The sequence below is a fragment of the Diplotaxodon limnothrissa genome, linkage group LG18, assembly GCF_057381915.1.
Source record: "Diplotaxodon limnothrissa isolate DT_005_m linkage group LG18, D_limnothrissa_male_GT1.1, whole genome shotgun sequence".
NCBI lineage: Eukaryota > Metazoa > Chordata > Actinopteri > Cichliformes > Cichlidae > Diplotaxodon > Diplotaxodon limnothrissa.
The window spans coordinates 16,572,073-16,589,283 of NC_140613.1; the positions used below are offsets into that span (position 1 = coordinate 16,572,073).

Consider the following 17,211-nt stretch of genomic DNA (forward strand, 5'->3'; position numbering starts at 1 on the left):
GAATAACTGTTACTTTGAGTGCTACACTGATTTGGTTGTTGCTCAGTTTTACGTATCATTGTGTGTGTGAATGGGTGAATGACTGAATGTAGTGTGAAGCGCTTTGGGGTCCTTAGGGACTAGAAAAGCGCTATACAAATGCAGGCCATTTACCATTTATTTACCATTATTATTATTATTATTATATGGTTGATTTGATTTATTTTGATTTATTATTAATTAATATTTTATTGAATTTTTATTGGAAAAACACCACCAGTCCAGTGTAAATACAAACCACATGAGGCAGAAATAGCATCAGCACGACAGTAGAGCAGTGGGGAGATGTGAACCAAACTAAAGAAGAGAGAAAGGGAGAAAAAAAAGGGTGGCGGTGGTGGTTTATCTATGTGGGACTTAAGGATAGGATCCCAGTGTCCATCTAACTCTAAGTTTTAATTTGATCATTTTATTTTTGAAAAGGTATGGATCCCACTTCAGGTGAAATCTCTCCATTTTATTCAGTAGCCTGTATGAGGGGTGATGGATTACCCAGAATGATCATCTTGGCGAATAATCTTGGCGAAAAGGGAATAACCGACCTCAGTCCAAAAATTTGGGGTTTTAGGACAACTCCAAATCATATGTGCCCACCCTAGTCTGACATCCCTGTATAATCTATGTGCTCAGCGGTAAATTCGGTGTAGTAATTTGAATTGGGTTAGTCTTGTTCTAAGTTCCCTGGACATGGATTTGATTTGATACAACACATGCAGAAGAGCTGCTTCTTGGACAGAGTGATGTTCTGGCTATAAGCAGTGAGCGTGATTCATGTAACTGGGCTAAAACTTGCATAATAACTAATACTTAACAGGTAACAGTTAACAGTTAGCAACAGAGTGGGCCCATTAAGTATTTCCCACTTTAGCTATTTTCATCCACTTTCAATGGCAACAATGCGGACTTGTCAATGTGAGTCAGTGTGGGTCCCAGAGGTCCTCATCTCAGCGCTCCCTTGTGAGTCAGTGACCCCATTTCACTCATGGCAGGAAAATTAATAATGAGGAGCTCCGACCTCATGGGAACTCTGAGAGACTGAAAGTCACAAGTGTTGGGGTGCATACAGTCACACGCAGCGTATGCCACTGCTCATGTCCATATTGTGCAACCCTTGGGCCCATGCATGTATACAGGTGCAGACAGATGTTTCACTCGCAAGAAAACTGGCAATGATCCGCTCAGGTCAAGTTGTGTTAGTTTAAGTTATGTTAATATTCTGCATTTAAACCACTAAGTTTAAAATCACTGATTTGAAGGAAAAAATGGTTTAATATTAATATTTTAGAGCCAACTACACACTGTTTTTACAGTTGGTACATCTGTGATTTTTCTTATTTATTTTTAACTTATCAGTTCTATGGATAACAAATCAAGCTGACTGATACTGGATTTTTGAAACAGTATCTATTACAAAGCATGTTTGCTGCAACATGTGCAGCAAAGTATCTCTCATAGGTTGTATTATTATACGGTCTTTACCTTACAATAAAAAAGCACACTGAGGCCAATGTTGCTGTGATTTGGCACTATATAAATTGAATTAAATAGGACAATATGACACCGACCATATTATGTGCCAACTTTTGTCTAGTCTGACTCTAAAAAAAATCTCATGACAAATTTCATAACTCTTTTTTTGTCTAACTAAGACTTCAAAAAGAAAGTATTTAATGTCACAAGAGACAAAGAAAAACAGCAAATCATCACTGCTTGTACGTGTAAATAATTTCTATTTTGCTGTTGATCTGCTAACTTCTTTTAAATAAGTTCAGTTTGAAAACACCTTCAAACACGGGATTTAAGCCTTCAGTACCTTCCATTATCATTTATTTGTACATTTATCCTCTAAGTATAAAGGTGAAATTCATAATGGATGAGAGTGACTTAAATGTAACATTATTTTCATATTAGATACATATCACCTCTTATCAGAGCTGACGTTAATGATCATTTAGAAAATGATTGCTCTCTGAAGTTCAACGTGATAACCTCACAGGGGTCCGCATCGGTCCAAAACTGCTTTGCAGTCAAATAAAACAGAAAATTCAAACTTTAGAAAAGCAGGAAGCATGAGTGACCTACTTTCTTGAAGAATGTCCTAAATGATTAAGCGATTATCAAACTTGATGTTGAGTCATTTTCTGTTGATTGCAGATGAATGTTGGATTGCTTCTGGCTTCATTTGGAAAAGCTCGCTCATTAAAACCTCACAATGAATTGAATTAGCCTAAAACTGAGCAGTCTGAGGAGCAACCTTTCTTTAGGTGCTAGCAGATGATGTTTGAACACGCGTGTTTGTCATACAAAGACAATGTGTAACGCGTGCTGTGTCGTCCGCTGCGGCGTCGGCTGTTGTTGGCAGTGAAAGGATCCGCGGGAACTTCTGCCTGTAGTTTGTGCAGTAGACCACTCAGGCCAAGGTGACTTCACAGTGCTCTCATTCCCTCCCTAACCTGATCGCCTTCTCTTCATGAAAAGCACTTTTAAAAGCAGGTTGCCATGGTTACCGCAATCTCTCTAACAGATTGCTTCCAATACCAGAGAATATGAACCATGCCATTATTCATCTGTCATTTAATCATCCTCATACATCCGTCTAGATTTTTTTATTTTATTTATTTTACCTTCCACTGAACCACTGAACCTTTAAAACATTCGCTACGATGTTTCCAATAATTGCTGCGTGTGTGAAAAACTGTGATTGCCGTCAGTGTATTCAAGCTGTAAACTCCAGGAGAACTTAACTTGTCTTGTGTCATCAGCTTTATCTGTTTTTATGTGGCGTCTTTGTCCTTGCACTGTGCAGAAAAAAACTTTCCTTAACTTAGCGGCCTTTACACCATTTGAGTACATGATCCTGGCCACCATCACCGCTAACTGTGTTGTCCTGGCCTTGGAGCAGCACCTCCCCGGAGAGGATAAGACCCCCATGGCAAAGAGACTGGTGAGGACAAAATCTGCTGTCACGACACACACACACACACACACACACACACACACACACACACACACACACACACACACACACAAATGTACAAAATGTATATAAAAGATGTACACAGCCATCATGCTCTCACCCACTAGCTTGTAAAATCCCATTTTATGCCTTAAGCTGAACATTTCTGGCTGTTGCCGTTTGGGTGTTTTGACACCATACATCATAAAAACACGGGCAGCTCTGAAAAAAACAAAATTACAAGTTAGCCATGTTCTAAAGCTCTAAATTATGTTGGCCTTGTTTAGGACTGCCACATGGATTGTGTAGCCAGCTAGCTGTGATTATACTGTGTAGACTGGTGCTAAGGGCGCTGCAGTGATCTCCTGAATAACAAGGGTCACTATATTGCCAAAACCTCCACATGGGCTCTGGTATAGGAGTAGAAGAAGTTGAAATCTGAAACAAAAAAACTGCAATTTTTCTTCCATAAAGTCTCATCTTTTCAAGCTTTTCCAACATGTTTCTGTATAATCTGGAAGTCCCAGAGCCCATGTAGTGATATGTTATTGAAATGGAAGTAACAGCTAGCATGACTGTGTCATCAACATGGACATGGTGGCTGTACTACCATTGCCAGGTAAGAAAAGTTAATAACTGGAGCACCAGTTTAGCTTACAAGTTAACCAGGTGACCACATTTTGCAAGGATGAATACAGCGATGGAGTTCACTACATCTAATAATATAGGTTAAAAAAAAGTGATGTAGTAAATTAAATGAGATGTAAGGCCAATCACTTGTAGATTTCTTTTTAGCAACCAGAGTTACTGCCCCCTGCTGGTCAGTAGCAATAAATACCAGTATAAGGAACTTCCACACTGACTTTACTTTTCAGGTGTCCATCTTTTATATACAGTCTGTGACAAGAAACAAAGCTGAGTGATTGTCACCATGAGAATATGTTTAGGTTTCAATAATGATGTAAAGATTTATAATATCAATGAAAAGAACATCCCTTTGAGTTAAGAGCACACAATTAGCTGCAAGCAGATTAACCATTTGCCAGTTGAGATTATTAGATTTTAATAAGGAGGCAGTGAGGAGTTACAGGGTGGCTAAAGTGACATAACTGAGTGAATTAGAATATGTTAGACATTTACATCAAATTCTTTAGACATAATTGGATCTCTGAGAAGTGGGTGATGTTTTACTGTGCAGTGTGAGCCGTAGAGCTTTTCCACTTCATCCACACCTTCCTCACTGAGATTATTACTTTAGGAGCAGGAGGCGGAGGAAGAAAACAGTTTTTGGAAATGGTAATTAAGGTTTCACCAAACACACTTCCCCCACTTCACTCCCCTCTCCCACGTTCTTCTTAAGTCAAGGAAGTTTAATTTCAATTGTTTCCATTCACTCTAAGGCACGAGGTACAAAAAAAGCATTGTTAAATATCTTATTGTTCATTCTTCTGTCTGTCTAAGCAAGTGCAGTCTGTATATTTGTCTATTTGAAAGTGTAAAATGACTTTTCTGAAGACCCTGCTGACCTATATATGCATGTCATTCCCGTAGGAGAAGACTGAGCCATACTTTATTGGGATATTCTGCTTCGAGGCAGGGATCAAGCTGGTGGCACTTGGTTTTGTTTTCCATAAAGGCTCCTATCTAAGGAATGGCTGGAACGTCATGGACTTCATAGTCGTGCTCAGTGGGTGAGTAACATCAGTTGGTCTCCTTGACGACCTGAATTTTCAACAAAGTGAGAAGTCTTTGTCTCAAACATTGTCAAGTTATTACTTGCCAAACATACTGGAGAAATCTGTTTTTGGAGGAGGAAGAAATATCACTTCTGAACATCGCCATAAACTCTCTGACTGGGAGCCAATCAGATCTGAGCAAAGCAGGGAATTTGAGAAGCAGCCGAAGTTTCTGCCTGTGTTCCCATCTTCTTTTGAAAATGGTTAAAACAGAATTTAACAATCCCGTAGGTTTATGTAGTTAATGTAACCAGATTTCAGTATTTTAGTTTTTCTTTCTGTCATCTTGGCTTAAAATACTACATCACGCACAAGACTCTTCTGCTGCAGCTGTTGAGAAGAGACCAATCATGGGGTAGCAAATGAATTATTTTTGATGGTACAGCTGCGATTGGAGCGTGAAATTGAAAACATTTAACCCATAATATGACATTAAACTCACATTCAGTATATGAACTGTAACAATAAGACCACCTTAATATGGCTCGTCCCTAAAAAAAACTACTTCCATCTGTGAGGCATAGACACTGGACTCTTATGGGTGTCCGCTGGTGTCTGGCACTAGCACACTGGCAACACATAATTTGGGTGCATCCCAAACAGGCGCGATCAAAGTCATCCTCCTCGTCATGTTCATAGAGTCAGAACAGGTTTCTTGAGTAGGTTTTCCATGCTGGGGAACACTGTCCTGCTTGGAGGTGCTGAGAGCTGTAAGAGCTGTCTTGGTGCAGTTTTGGTAATATGTGCAAGGTTGTGATGACGTCCCCAAAAAACCTTCACTTCATAGCTGAATGATCGGTGTTATTCACCTGTTAGTGCTTTGAATCTTGCAGCTGATTGGCGTAAAGACTGCAGATGGAGTTGTTTCAGCACTGTCGTGTTTAGTTTGCACCTGTCCTGATTTAATTCCACTTGGGGTTAACGATAAGGTAGTTTTTTTATATACAAGGCTTCTATCTTTTACTTTCTACGAAAAAAACAGAGATTTTTGGCTATTTCTTTGCTATTTCTTTTAAGATTAACTGGAAAGTTTTATGCGATCGAAGTTGAAGAAGTGAAAGTCAGTGTGAGTTAAGATCTGCCTGTTAAAAGGGAGTTTTTCCTTCCCACTGTCGCCAAGTGCTTGCTCGTAGGAGGTCGTCTGATTGTTGAGTTTTTCTCTGTATTATTGTTGGGTCTGACAATAGAAAGCACCTTGAGGTGACTGTTGTTGTGATTTGGTGCTATTAAGAGTAAGTCGCATAACATTATAAAATAGATAAAGTAACATGGCTTTAACATCTGGAAACAGGGGTGCCTGATATGACTACTTTAGACTTCTTGATTTGATCAGTCTATTGAAAATAAAACCACAAAGTTTACAGCACACCGGCTCGATCGATTAAAACACAGCATAAGAACATTTTATGGAGATCTTTTTTGGGGTGGACTTCCCTTTAGTCTTTGGATTCATACTCCATTTTCAAGCTTCCTGCAGTCTTTTTTCTTCTCCTGTTTGTCTGTCTGGATACTTACCAATCATTTTTCAAGTCTGCCATGAAGGACTCATGTAAATAATAACATTAATGAAGTTGCCAGTAAGTGATTTCATTGATCTAGTTTGAGTGTTTCTCCAGCACCTAGTTACATATGGACATTTCAGGACCTCTCGATATCAGGATTATAATCTTACTATAATAAACCAACTCCTCCTACTTGATCAGGAGGTGAGCAACAAAAATTGGCACACAGGTACATCCAGTGGGAAAAATTATAGTTCACTGGGGGTAGCATGTTGTTAGTCCGTTAGCAGCCTGTGGGCAGCTTCGGACTTGCCTGTCTAACCACAGTGAGCGTCTTTTGTCAGGGGTCAAAGTCAAAAATATGTGGTACAATCTGTCTGTGTGCTACTTTTCCTTGTGTTATTGTTGATACATCAGGCAGCTGCGGAGAAGTTACAACAAACAAAGAGCTAAATGGATACCAGGTGTTCAAAGAAATGAAAAGTGCAGCCACTGTATGTACTTTGTTTTTCCCTTCCTGCTCTGGACCACTTGTCAGCAGATCAGCTTCTGACTGTCGCATAGCATCTTCCATGTCGAACAATTTGCAGTTATGATTTTGGAGAACTAGTAGTTGAACAATAAATACCTCTCCGAATGGACACTACCACTGTACTGTAAACTAATCATTAATTAATTGGTTCTTTTGCTTACCTTTAAAATCTAACTTTGGGAGCTGCTCTTTCCACATCGCCAGCTGTTACTTTAGCCATCGTTGATTGAAGTCGCTTAATGCAACTGAATCGTCTATGGTCGCCACTGCCTGTGTGGACACCTGTTAAGAATAAAAACCACAATATAAATGCCATTTCAATCTACAATTGCATATTGACAAATGTGTTATTTACACCAGCTAAAGCCCTTTTCCTTACTAGGCTAAGCTAGGAGTTATCTAAACAGAGACTAAAATATTCTTTTGTTATCGTTCACATTGTCTAACAGTCCTAACTGTACATACTGTACATGCTAACTACCTGTTCCACTAGCTTTAGAAGGTATTATATTACCTTGCCATTAGCAATAGCGCTGAGCAGCAAAAGCTCTGACTTGTAGCGGGAATTAGGTTTAATGTGCAGGAGTCGATGCCTTAGTAAGTACTCTAATGCCATGTTTGCAATTAACATGTATTGTGTTTAGCTAACTGACAGTGATTTAAGATCAGAAGTTGTGGTTATGGGGCAGCGCGGTGGCACGGTGGTTAGCACTGTTGCCGCACAGCAAGAAGGTCCTGAGTTCAATTCCACCATCAGGCCGGGGTCTTTCTGTGTGGAGTTTGCATGTTCTCCCCGTGTTTGCGTGGGTTCCCTCCGGGTACTCCGGCTTCCTCCCACCGTCCAAAGACATGCAGCTTGTGGGGATAGGTTAATTGAATAATCCAAATTGTCACTAGGTGTGAATGTGTGAATGAAAGTGAGTGCGAATGGTTGTCTGTCCCTGTGTGTTAGCCCTGCGACAGACTGGCGACCTGTCCAGGATGTACCCCGCCTCTCGCCCTATGACAACTGGGATAGGCTCCAGCGCCCCCCGCGACCCTGAAAAGGATAAGCGGAAGCGAATGGATGGATGGAAGTTGTGGTTATGTGCCTGATGATGGTTAGTTTAGCTAGTTCACTAGCTAAATGCTTACCAATGCTAATATAGTATTTATAGCATCTAGCCACCCCATCCCCTTCTTCCACCTATAACTTTACATTTTTAAATTTTGCTTGGCGCTACCAGGTTGGGAAATTTTCTAATTTTTTCTGTGTGTGTTTCTATGTGTGCGTTTGACTAGGTTTTAATCACAAATCACAGCTTTTAGTGACAGAGTAAATTTTTACTTACAGGCGCTGGCTACTGAAGCAGAAGATTGATTTCAGACACCTATTGTCGAGTTATGTTGGCGCTTTCATGTAGTTGTTTCTGTTTATGTCAACATTTATTAATACCTTAAGCTGAAAGGCTTTAAATCCCACCGTGCTGCAAGCCTGGGTGACATACAGTAAGGAATGGTCGACCGCTGGGCTGGTCTTCGATTGTTGTTGATATATTTGTTTTTCCTAAGCACGTACATCTTTATACTCCATAGATCCGCAGGAAAACATAACACAAAGAAAAGTGTGTGTTTCCACTGCACAGTCAGGCTCTGCAGTCAGGAATAGGTGGGTGGATAAGTGGATTGGCAGTTGTGTCTAAAACCTGCTTTGGTTCGCCCCCAGGACCTCTGTGAATTAAATGTGAATGTAGCGCCGGAGATGTTATGCAAAAGCAGAGAAGGAGTGGATGGATGGAGAAGAAAGGAGACAGAAAACAAGCGGTAGAAAAAGGAAGATAAAAAGAAGACAGACTGTAGAAAAACACCAAGAGTCTTAATTTGTTCCCTATAAAACTGGCTTTAGTGAATTAATCATGCGGGAGTTGCCCATTGTTATTGCTGGTATGCTGTTTATGGTTAAGTGTACATTATTTTACATTCAGGGAAGATTGCTGTTGGCATGTTGACATCTCATTTCAATCTGACACCCACATATTTTTTTTCCTCTGTGTTTCTTATTTCTCTCTCTCTGCCTCTTACATAAAAGGGACATCAGCATCACGTTTACAGACCAGTTAAGGCCGGCATAAATGCTCAACAGCTGTGTTGCTGACTGAGTTTCACAGAATTTGCAAGGTCAAAGCGTTCAATCGGTTTAAATAATTCATCCTGAGCGGTACTGATTGCTTTCAAATTCTCTCGTTAGGCATCTGTAAGAGTTTGCAACAAATTATACAGGGAGTGCAGAATTATTGGGCAAATGAGTATTTTGTCCACATCATCCTCTTCATGCATGTTGTCTTACTCCAAGCTGTATAGGCTCGAAAGCCTACTACCAATTAAGCATATTAGGTGATGTGCATCTCTGTAATGAGAAGGGGTGTGGTCTAATGACATCAACACCCTATATCAGGTGTGCATAATTATTAGGCAACGTCCTTTCCTTTGGCAAAATGGGTCAAAAGAAGGACTTGACAGGCTCAGAAACGTCAAAAATAGTGAGATATCTTGCAGAGGAATGCAGCAGTCTCAAAATTGCAAAGCTTCTGAAGCGTGATCATCGAACAATCAAGCGTTTCATTCAAAATAGTCAACAGGGTCGCAAGAAGCGTGTGGAAAAACCAAGGTGCAAAATAACTGCCCATGAACTGAGAAAAGTCAAGCGTGCAGCTGCCAAGATGCCACTTGCCACCAGTTTGGCCATATTTCAGAGCTGCAACATCACTGGAGTGCCCAAAAGCACAAGGTGTGCAATACTCAGAGACATGGCCAAGGTAAGAAAGGCTGAAAGACGACCACCACTGAACAAGACACACAAGCTGAAACGTCAAGACTGGGCCAAGAAATATCTCAAGACTGGTTTTTCTAAGGTTTTATGGACTGATGAGTGTGAGTCTTGATGGGCCAGATGGATGGGCCCGTGGCTGGATTGGTAAAGGGCAGAGAGGGCCTTCTTCAAGCAGTGGTACAGGAAGACGTCTGCATCCTTCAAGAAAAACATGATTTTCATGCAGGACAATGCTCCATCACACGCGTCCAAGTACTCCACAGTGTGGCTGGCAAGAAAGGGTATAAAAGAAGAAAAACTAATGACATGGCCACCTTGTTCACCTGATCTGAACCCCATTGAGAACCTGTGGTCCATCATCAAATGTGAGATTTACAAGGAGGGAAAACAGTACACCTCTCTGAACAGTGTCTGGGAGGCTGTGGTTGCTGCTGCACGCAATGTTGATGGTGAACAGATCAAAACACTGACAGAATCCATGGATGGCAGGCTTTTGAGTGTCCTTGCAAAGAAAGGTGGCTATATTGGTCGCTGATTTGTTTTTGTTTTGTTTTTGAATGTCAGAAATGTATATTTGTGAATGTGGAGATGTTATATTGGTTTCACTGGTAAAAATAAATAATTGAAATGGGTATATATTTGTTTTTTGTTAAGTTGCCTAATAATTATGCACAGTAATAGTCACCTGCACACACAGATATCCCCCTAAAATAGCTAAAACTAAAAACAAACTAAAAACTACTTCCAAAAACATTCAGCTTTGATATTAATGAGTTTTTTGGGTTCATTGAGAACATGGTTGTTGTTCAATAATAACATTATTCCTCAAAAATACAACTTGCCTAATAATTCTGCACTCCCTGTATGCTTTAACTTTTTCATTAAGAGACTGTCTGGCTAAAAGAAACAAAGCGCTATCTGACTCAGGAGCTAAAAACATATTTTTCTGTTAGTGGAGTATGGCAGAACCAGGGATTATCTGTTATAGGACATCACAGGCATGCAGGATAGTCTAGAACTTAAACCTTAAAGCACTAACTTATAGCACTGAGCTAAACATGCTTGGACGAAGTCTAAAAAGGATGTAATTATGTAGCTGCCAAGCAGGTTTCACAAATTCAGAACCTTCAAACAGCTACAGAAACCATACCAGCAGCACAATTCACGTCTCTGTTGTCTCTTCACACGTCTCTTCAGTATTTACCAGTTATCGTTGCAGCAGAAAAGGGTGACCACAGCTGCATTTTATTTTATTTTGTAGGTTATCACTTGAAGCTCCAGTGGAGTTTGTGTACTGTTCAGAGAGGTTATCACTACCAAACCCAACTATAGTCAGCCTGTTCTGTACCTAATATCACAGAATTATTGTTTAAATCTGAAAAGATGTGTCTTAAACACAGAGAGCTCTGAAAAACAATTGGTGATTCATCTTTAACCTGTTGTACTTTTCCTTATTTTCTGTCAAAGATATACTGTTAAAGCCGTGGATGTTCATATAAACATGGCCAAAGTTTCAAGTATTGTAGTTAAGAAATCCCTATGACTTCAGAGTGCTTTAAATATCTTGTTCAGTAAGTTTTTTTTTCTAATCTTGGCTCTGTATGATGTCACTGAGAGGAGATATTTCTAATATGGTCATCTCATGTACACAGTTTTGACTGTGAACCCCAACCTGCTGTTCAAACCTTCTGTTTGTGTGGGGCAACCACTCAGAAGAAAGTTGGTTTAAACAGACAGTTTTCTGACAGTGGATGAACACAGGGACTACCCATCACCCAGTCAATCGCACAAAGCAACTTTAATAGAATCCAAGAATAAAAATATGGAGCTGATAGAGTCCCCTTTTACTGTAAAGTATGAAATATGTAAAAAGTATTTCCAGAACCTACTTTTATTTTATACAGTGATAATTATATAACTATAACACACCAGAGTGTGTGATTGTGTGTGTGAATGGGTGGATGACTGGTTGTGTAAAGCGCTTTGGGGTCCTTAGGGACTAGAAAAGCGCTATACAAATACAGGCCATTTACCATAATTAATCAATCTGGATGAAACCTACTATAGAAACTGCCTGGGGTACCAGGATTATCAGTATCTATAATGCTCATTGGAATTATTTCTATGACACTGAAATCATTACAAATTATATATATTATGTGTAATAGATGATTTCAAAACAAAAAGTGACATTACATGTATGTAGGGAAGGTTTTTGCCAGTTTTTGTAATTCACTGAGCTTCACTGTACTGTTGTTTCATACCAGGTCTGAGCACTGCATGAATGTGACCATACAAAGGATATTGTCGGGGTTAAAGGATTTATTTCATAGTGTTCTAAAGTGTAGTTTGCAGGGATTAGTGTTTCGCCTGTTGCTTTGTATCTGTCAGATGGACAGTAGCAAACAGTCCTGGCTGTGATTGTGTAGGTAAACTTCTTGTGTCTTTCCCTTCTCATTATGTGTTAACCAGAAATATCCTCTGTATCTACTGGTTAAATGGTGTCAGTTCAAAGTTGAGGACGAGCAATTTTATTGCTAGTCATCGCTACAAGTCCCTGGTGTTGCATGGTCTCTGGTTTCCCCCTTAGAGAGAACTAACGTATACGTGGGAAAAACTTGTCTCTCCAGAATGAGCTGCATAACCTGTTGAATGTTTGAAAAATAAAATAAAATCAGAGGGAGTGGAATGACAAGAAGCGATGTTGCCAGACTTTTGACTGACGTTAGGCACGGTTGGCACAACACACCAGAATCTCCGGCTGAACTGCGGGCTCTCAGCAGCATTGTGGGTAAAGTGAGTCAGACTAAATTATAGAAGCACAATGCTGAGTCCGTGGAGTTCTCATTTACTTAAGTACTGTACAATTTTGAAGATAGTTGTATTTCACTTTCATTTTATGCTATTTATTAGCACTCATTCTTCTACTCCACTAGACTGCAATTCACAGAACTTTGTTGTTTTGGGGGTTTTTTTCTGCTTGTTGTTCTCCCATTAATGGGCTTATAACCGTGAAGCCGTATTGTGTGATGCCACCGACTGCTGGGTTGGAAAATGCCAGCTCAACCTCGACCAGCACGTGCAATAAAATAATCAGAAACCAGTCACAGGGGTTCTTGTGCAGAACGAGACGTTTCCTTGTGATGCGTTTAGCAAATTTAGCTGAGTTTTAAAGAGGATCTGCATTCCTCCCCCGACACTGTTAAAGAGCAACAACAACAGACTGAGGAGTGATGTCTGGTTAAGAGTTTCTGTATGATCTCACCTGTGCAATCACTGATTGGACATGTCGAGTTACTTTTAAGAATGTGGCATTTTGGGTAGTTTTTGAGAACTTCCTGATTGATGTTAAGCTTTCAAATCATGTCACTTACAGTGTGTTCAAAGTTGTCAGTGTACTTTGTGCAGCTAACAGATCTTCTGTGTTACCAAATCCAGTTGTGGCTGGAATTGGTAACGGACGACCTGGTTTCCTGCCACCTATCTGACACATTTTCTGATGGTACATATGCCGCCCCCCTCACTCGCACACACTCCGACGCTCTGGCTCTGGTGCCACAGCACAAGTAAGTCAGACTTAAAAGAAAACACACATGTGTCATAGAGGCCCACTGGGAATATAATCGAGGCCACTGGGCCAGCGCTGGCGGCATTCATTTCATTTCATATTAATGCATTGCTAGAAGCAAATCTGCTGGGACACTGAGCTCAATTAAAATCCCTAATCTGAGCAAAGAGTGTGTAGCAAAAAAAGGACAACAGCTAGAATAACTTACCCACAATCCAATTTAAATCACTGGGATTCCTAAAATGGTCAATTATATCCTGCAGCAAACAGATTGGCACAGGTGGACGCGATGCTTTGATTAGCAGTGAAATGACTCTCAGATGAGTTAGGCGTGTGTGTGTGCATGTGTGTGCTTATTACTCTATTTCTGAGGTCACAGGTACAAATTGTTGCCAGTGAACCTGTTGCCCTCCTGTTGGTAGATTAGTTCTGACAACTCCCTCGTCAGTCATAATGATATTGATCCCAGCTGTGCCTGCACTCATACCTCTGCGAGTGTGACACTTTGCTAAAATTGTTGCTCTTTAGACAGGATGAATAATACAGCTGGGTGGGAGTTGGGAGTGATTCATTATGCCATCTGGCACAGAGACAGACACACGGGAGTGAGACAAGTCATACATACATTTAGCGTCTCTCCCCCATCAACCATTTTCTGCACACTATCGCTGCTCAACTCTCATCAAGCACAGTGAGCGCAGTGATGCGTGGAGCTAAAAGATTTAGATTTTATAAGAAGCTCAAAAACCCATTTGCTATTATTTGATTTATTTATTATTTGATTTACAGGAAAGGGCCACAAAGGTGAAATAATAATCTGGAGGTAAGGGTTAAAATGGGTTAGGCTGGTGTGAGCTGTTTCTAGAAATTTACACCAAAGGATGCTCATTGCAAAGTGACATTACGAGAAGTACTGGAATAAAATTCACACATCTAACATCAAATTAATGAGGTTTTGAAGAACATTTCATAATGATACAGCAGTACTGTCCTGGTAAAATAGAGATGTGTGACCATAATGTACTTCATCATATTTATGAAAACCAAACATAGCACATCATCACAAACACCTCATAGCAACTGCGAGGCACGGTGGGGAGTGATGATGATTTGGGGTTGTTTTGCAGTCACAGGGTCTGGGCATCTTCACTGAGTCGACCATGAACTCTTCTGTATACAAAGTATTCTAAAGTCAGATGTGTCTGACGGCTAAAGCTTGACCAAATAAGATCACACAACAGGACAATGATCCCAAACACAGCAGCAAATCTACAACAGAACAGCTGAAGGAGCCAGCCCAGACCTCAATCTGAGTGAAACGCAGTGGTGCAACTTTAACAGAGCTGCACATGAACAAATAGCTACAAACCTCAATGAGCTGAAGCAAAATGCCTCCACAGCCATGTGGGAGACCTATAAAGTCACACTTCAAGCAGAATGTGGTTCTACAAACTACTGAATCATGGGGGGGTACTTTTCACACACTATGTTGTTCACATGTTGTTCTTCACCTCAGGTTCTATTTACATTATTCAGGGATAGTTTTATTACATCATATTATCTAAAATCTTAGAGCTGACAGAGAGTATACTGTTTTTACTATCTTAATGTTTAAAAAAGGCAATCGGTGCATTTTTGCAAAAGTTTCAAATCGTGGCTCATTCACTGAAGGGGCCTCCTGGTGCTACAATGACTAGATGGGGCATTTGTTGTTCTCTAGAGTTGTGTTTGAGAGGTTTTTTCGAGCAGCTTCGGTTTATTCACTCACTGTTATAAGGGTGATATCCACTCTCTAAAGCACAGATTTGATTAGGCAGAAACATGATTGTTAACATTTGGTGACGTTTTGTCAAATCTCACTCTGGGCTGGTGACGAGGAAAAGGAGACTTATCGTCTGTTATCCTTCTGACCAAATCTGATGGTAGCTTTTCAAGTACAGTATCGAACAGTAGCTGAGGGATTAGGGGGTAAACTTACAAGTAGTAGACGTACCAATGACAGTCTAGTCCTGGAGATCTGGTGCCGATTTGCTTGCTTGGTAATGTCGGTTGTGTGTGTGTCTGTGTTAAAGGTTTGGTGAAGTCTACCTTCGAAACTTTGGGGTAAATTTCAAATCGGGCGCTTGCTGTCATTGGCTCCAAGAAATAATTCAGGAATTATGAGCGTCCAAGATCCCTGACAGCATCACGCGGTGTAAAAGAGCTGCTGCAGTGGTCTCAGCCTCTAATTTCACTGATAATTGAATCAAATAAACAATAGCTTACGGTCCCAGGTGGGTTTTCATTGGGAAAACATATACTCAACCATTTATTCTATGACTAATTATGAGTACACTTTATGTAATCATCCCATTTCAGCAGAAGAGTATTAACGCTGCCATTAGACACATAGTTTATGTTTCCCCAGATTTAATTCAAAGCCATTAATTTGCTGATGCATTATGTTAATGTTGATTCAGCTGCACATTGCCATCTGCGGAGCTGTGCCGAACTGGTAAGCAACGTGATGCTGCTGATTACTGTAGTTTTTGGTGGTGTTCTTCGTGTAGGTGGAGGTGTGTGGGAGAGGCTGCATTCTGTGCATGTAATGAATTCAGCCTCTCCAGAGCCAGTGTGGTACAATACTGTGCAACGGTGCTTCACTTAAAGAGCCTCTGAGGAAGAGATTAGCCTCTCGGTGTGAACACAAGCCCGCTTTTTATACTGTCACAGAGTCAGGTCTTTAGAGTGCATGTGTGCAGCTATTCCACCTCTTTTATTATCTTATTACATCACTGATAGCTTTGCTACATTGATGATATTTTTCCATTTCATTAATTCAGATGGGAATTTTCTGCTGTATAAACAGGGCAAATTATTGATGTTTGAAACAATTCAACCAAGGACTAGGGCTGCACGATTTTGCATAAAATGAGAATCACGATTTTTTGGCTTAGAATTGAGATCACGATTCTCTCACGATTTTCTTTTCCAGTATAAATATTTATTGCACTTATTAACTGCACATCAACTTCGTAACAGTTGAGACTGAACATAAAAACAATAAATAAACATAAAAACAACAAATGTCTCACGTTTTGTTGTTGCTGCAACATGTTGTACTGCTTGAAATTCCGTCTCCACCGTTGCTCGACGCTGCGTGTATAGAGCAGGTAGTGCAACAATAGAAAAATAGTTGCGGGACGGCACTGTGTAGCGTTTGTCTAGGGTGTTGATCATTTTCCTAAATCCCTCGTTTTGCACAGTGTTGATGGGAGCCATATCTTTGGTCAGGTGATAAGTGATAGCCTCCGTAATTTCTTTGTGCCTGCGGGAGTTCGACGTGTATAGGGAAGCGCTGTATAAGGTTCCTGTTATTGATGTTTGGGTGGTTGACCGGGACGGATTTTCTCCTGTCACTTTCTCGTCATCCCTGACGTGCTCTCCGTTGTTTTTTCCCTGCTAATTTTAGCATCACACGGCACAGCTTCTGTATCACGTGGTATAAGGCTCCGCCCTTGTCATTTGTTGAGCAGGAAGAGTGAGCGCTTGTTTTCATGCAGAGTACGTCCCGGATCAAAATGCGGTACAATCGTCGTCTTTTTTTTTTTTTCTTTTAAATCGTTGTCATTTGGAAATGAGATCGCACATAAGTATGAATCGAGATCGCGATTTTCTAACGATTAATCGTGCAGCCCTACCAAGGACACTCAAAAAAAAAAAAAGGAAACTTTAAGAAATTATCATTATTTATTAAAAAGAAGAATACTAAAAGGTGATTTAAAGCCTGTTTTTTTTATTGTAAAAGTTAGAGTTGGGGTTGATCTTTGCTATGTCTCCTTTATCTTTGTCAGGAACCGGACACGACCGGCTCCTGACAGAGTTGCAAAGATGTAGTTTTTTTGGTTTTTTTTAAAAAAGAATTTTGAGTTGATCCAAAGATAAAAAAACAATTGTATGCACCCTCAAGACATTTCATTAGGTACATCCTTCTAGTACTGGGATGGACCTCCTTCAGTACAACTTCGTGCCACAGATTCATCAAGGCGGTGAAAACATTCCTTGGATATTCCTCAGTATTCACAGCTGC

General features: G+C 40.3%; 1 protein-coding gene across 4 annotated transcripts in view; it reads left to right on the top strand.

The window, feature by feature from the left end:
* The window catches only part of cacna1eb (calcium channel, voltage-dependent, R type, alpha 1E subunit b), an 82,571-nt gene that overhangs the window by 8,713 nt on the left and 56,647 nt on the right, over positions 1-17,211 (top strand). For all 4 annotated transcript variants that reach the window (XM_085377771.1, XM_085377772.1, XM_085377773.1 and 1 more), the window contains exons 3-4: positions 2,878-2,983; positions 4,547-4,686. In XM_085377771.1, coding sequence (XP_085233897.1) covers positions 2,878-2,983; positions 4,547-4,686 — 246 coding nt within the window. The remainder of the gene's footprint in view (positions 1-2,877; positions 2,984-4,546; positions 4,687-17,211) is intronic.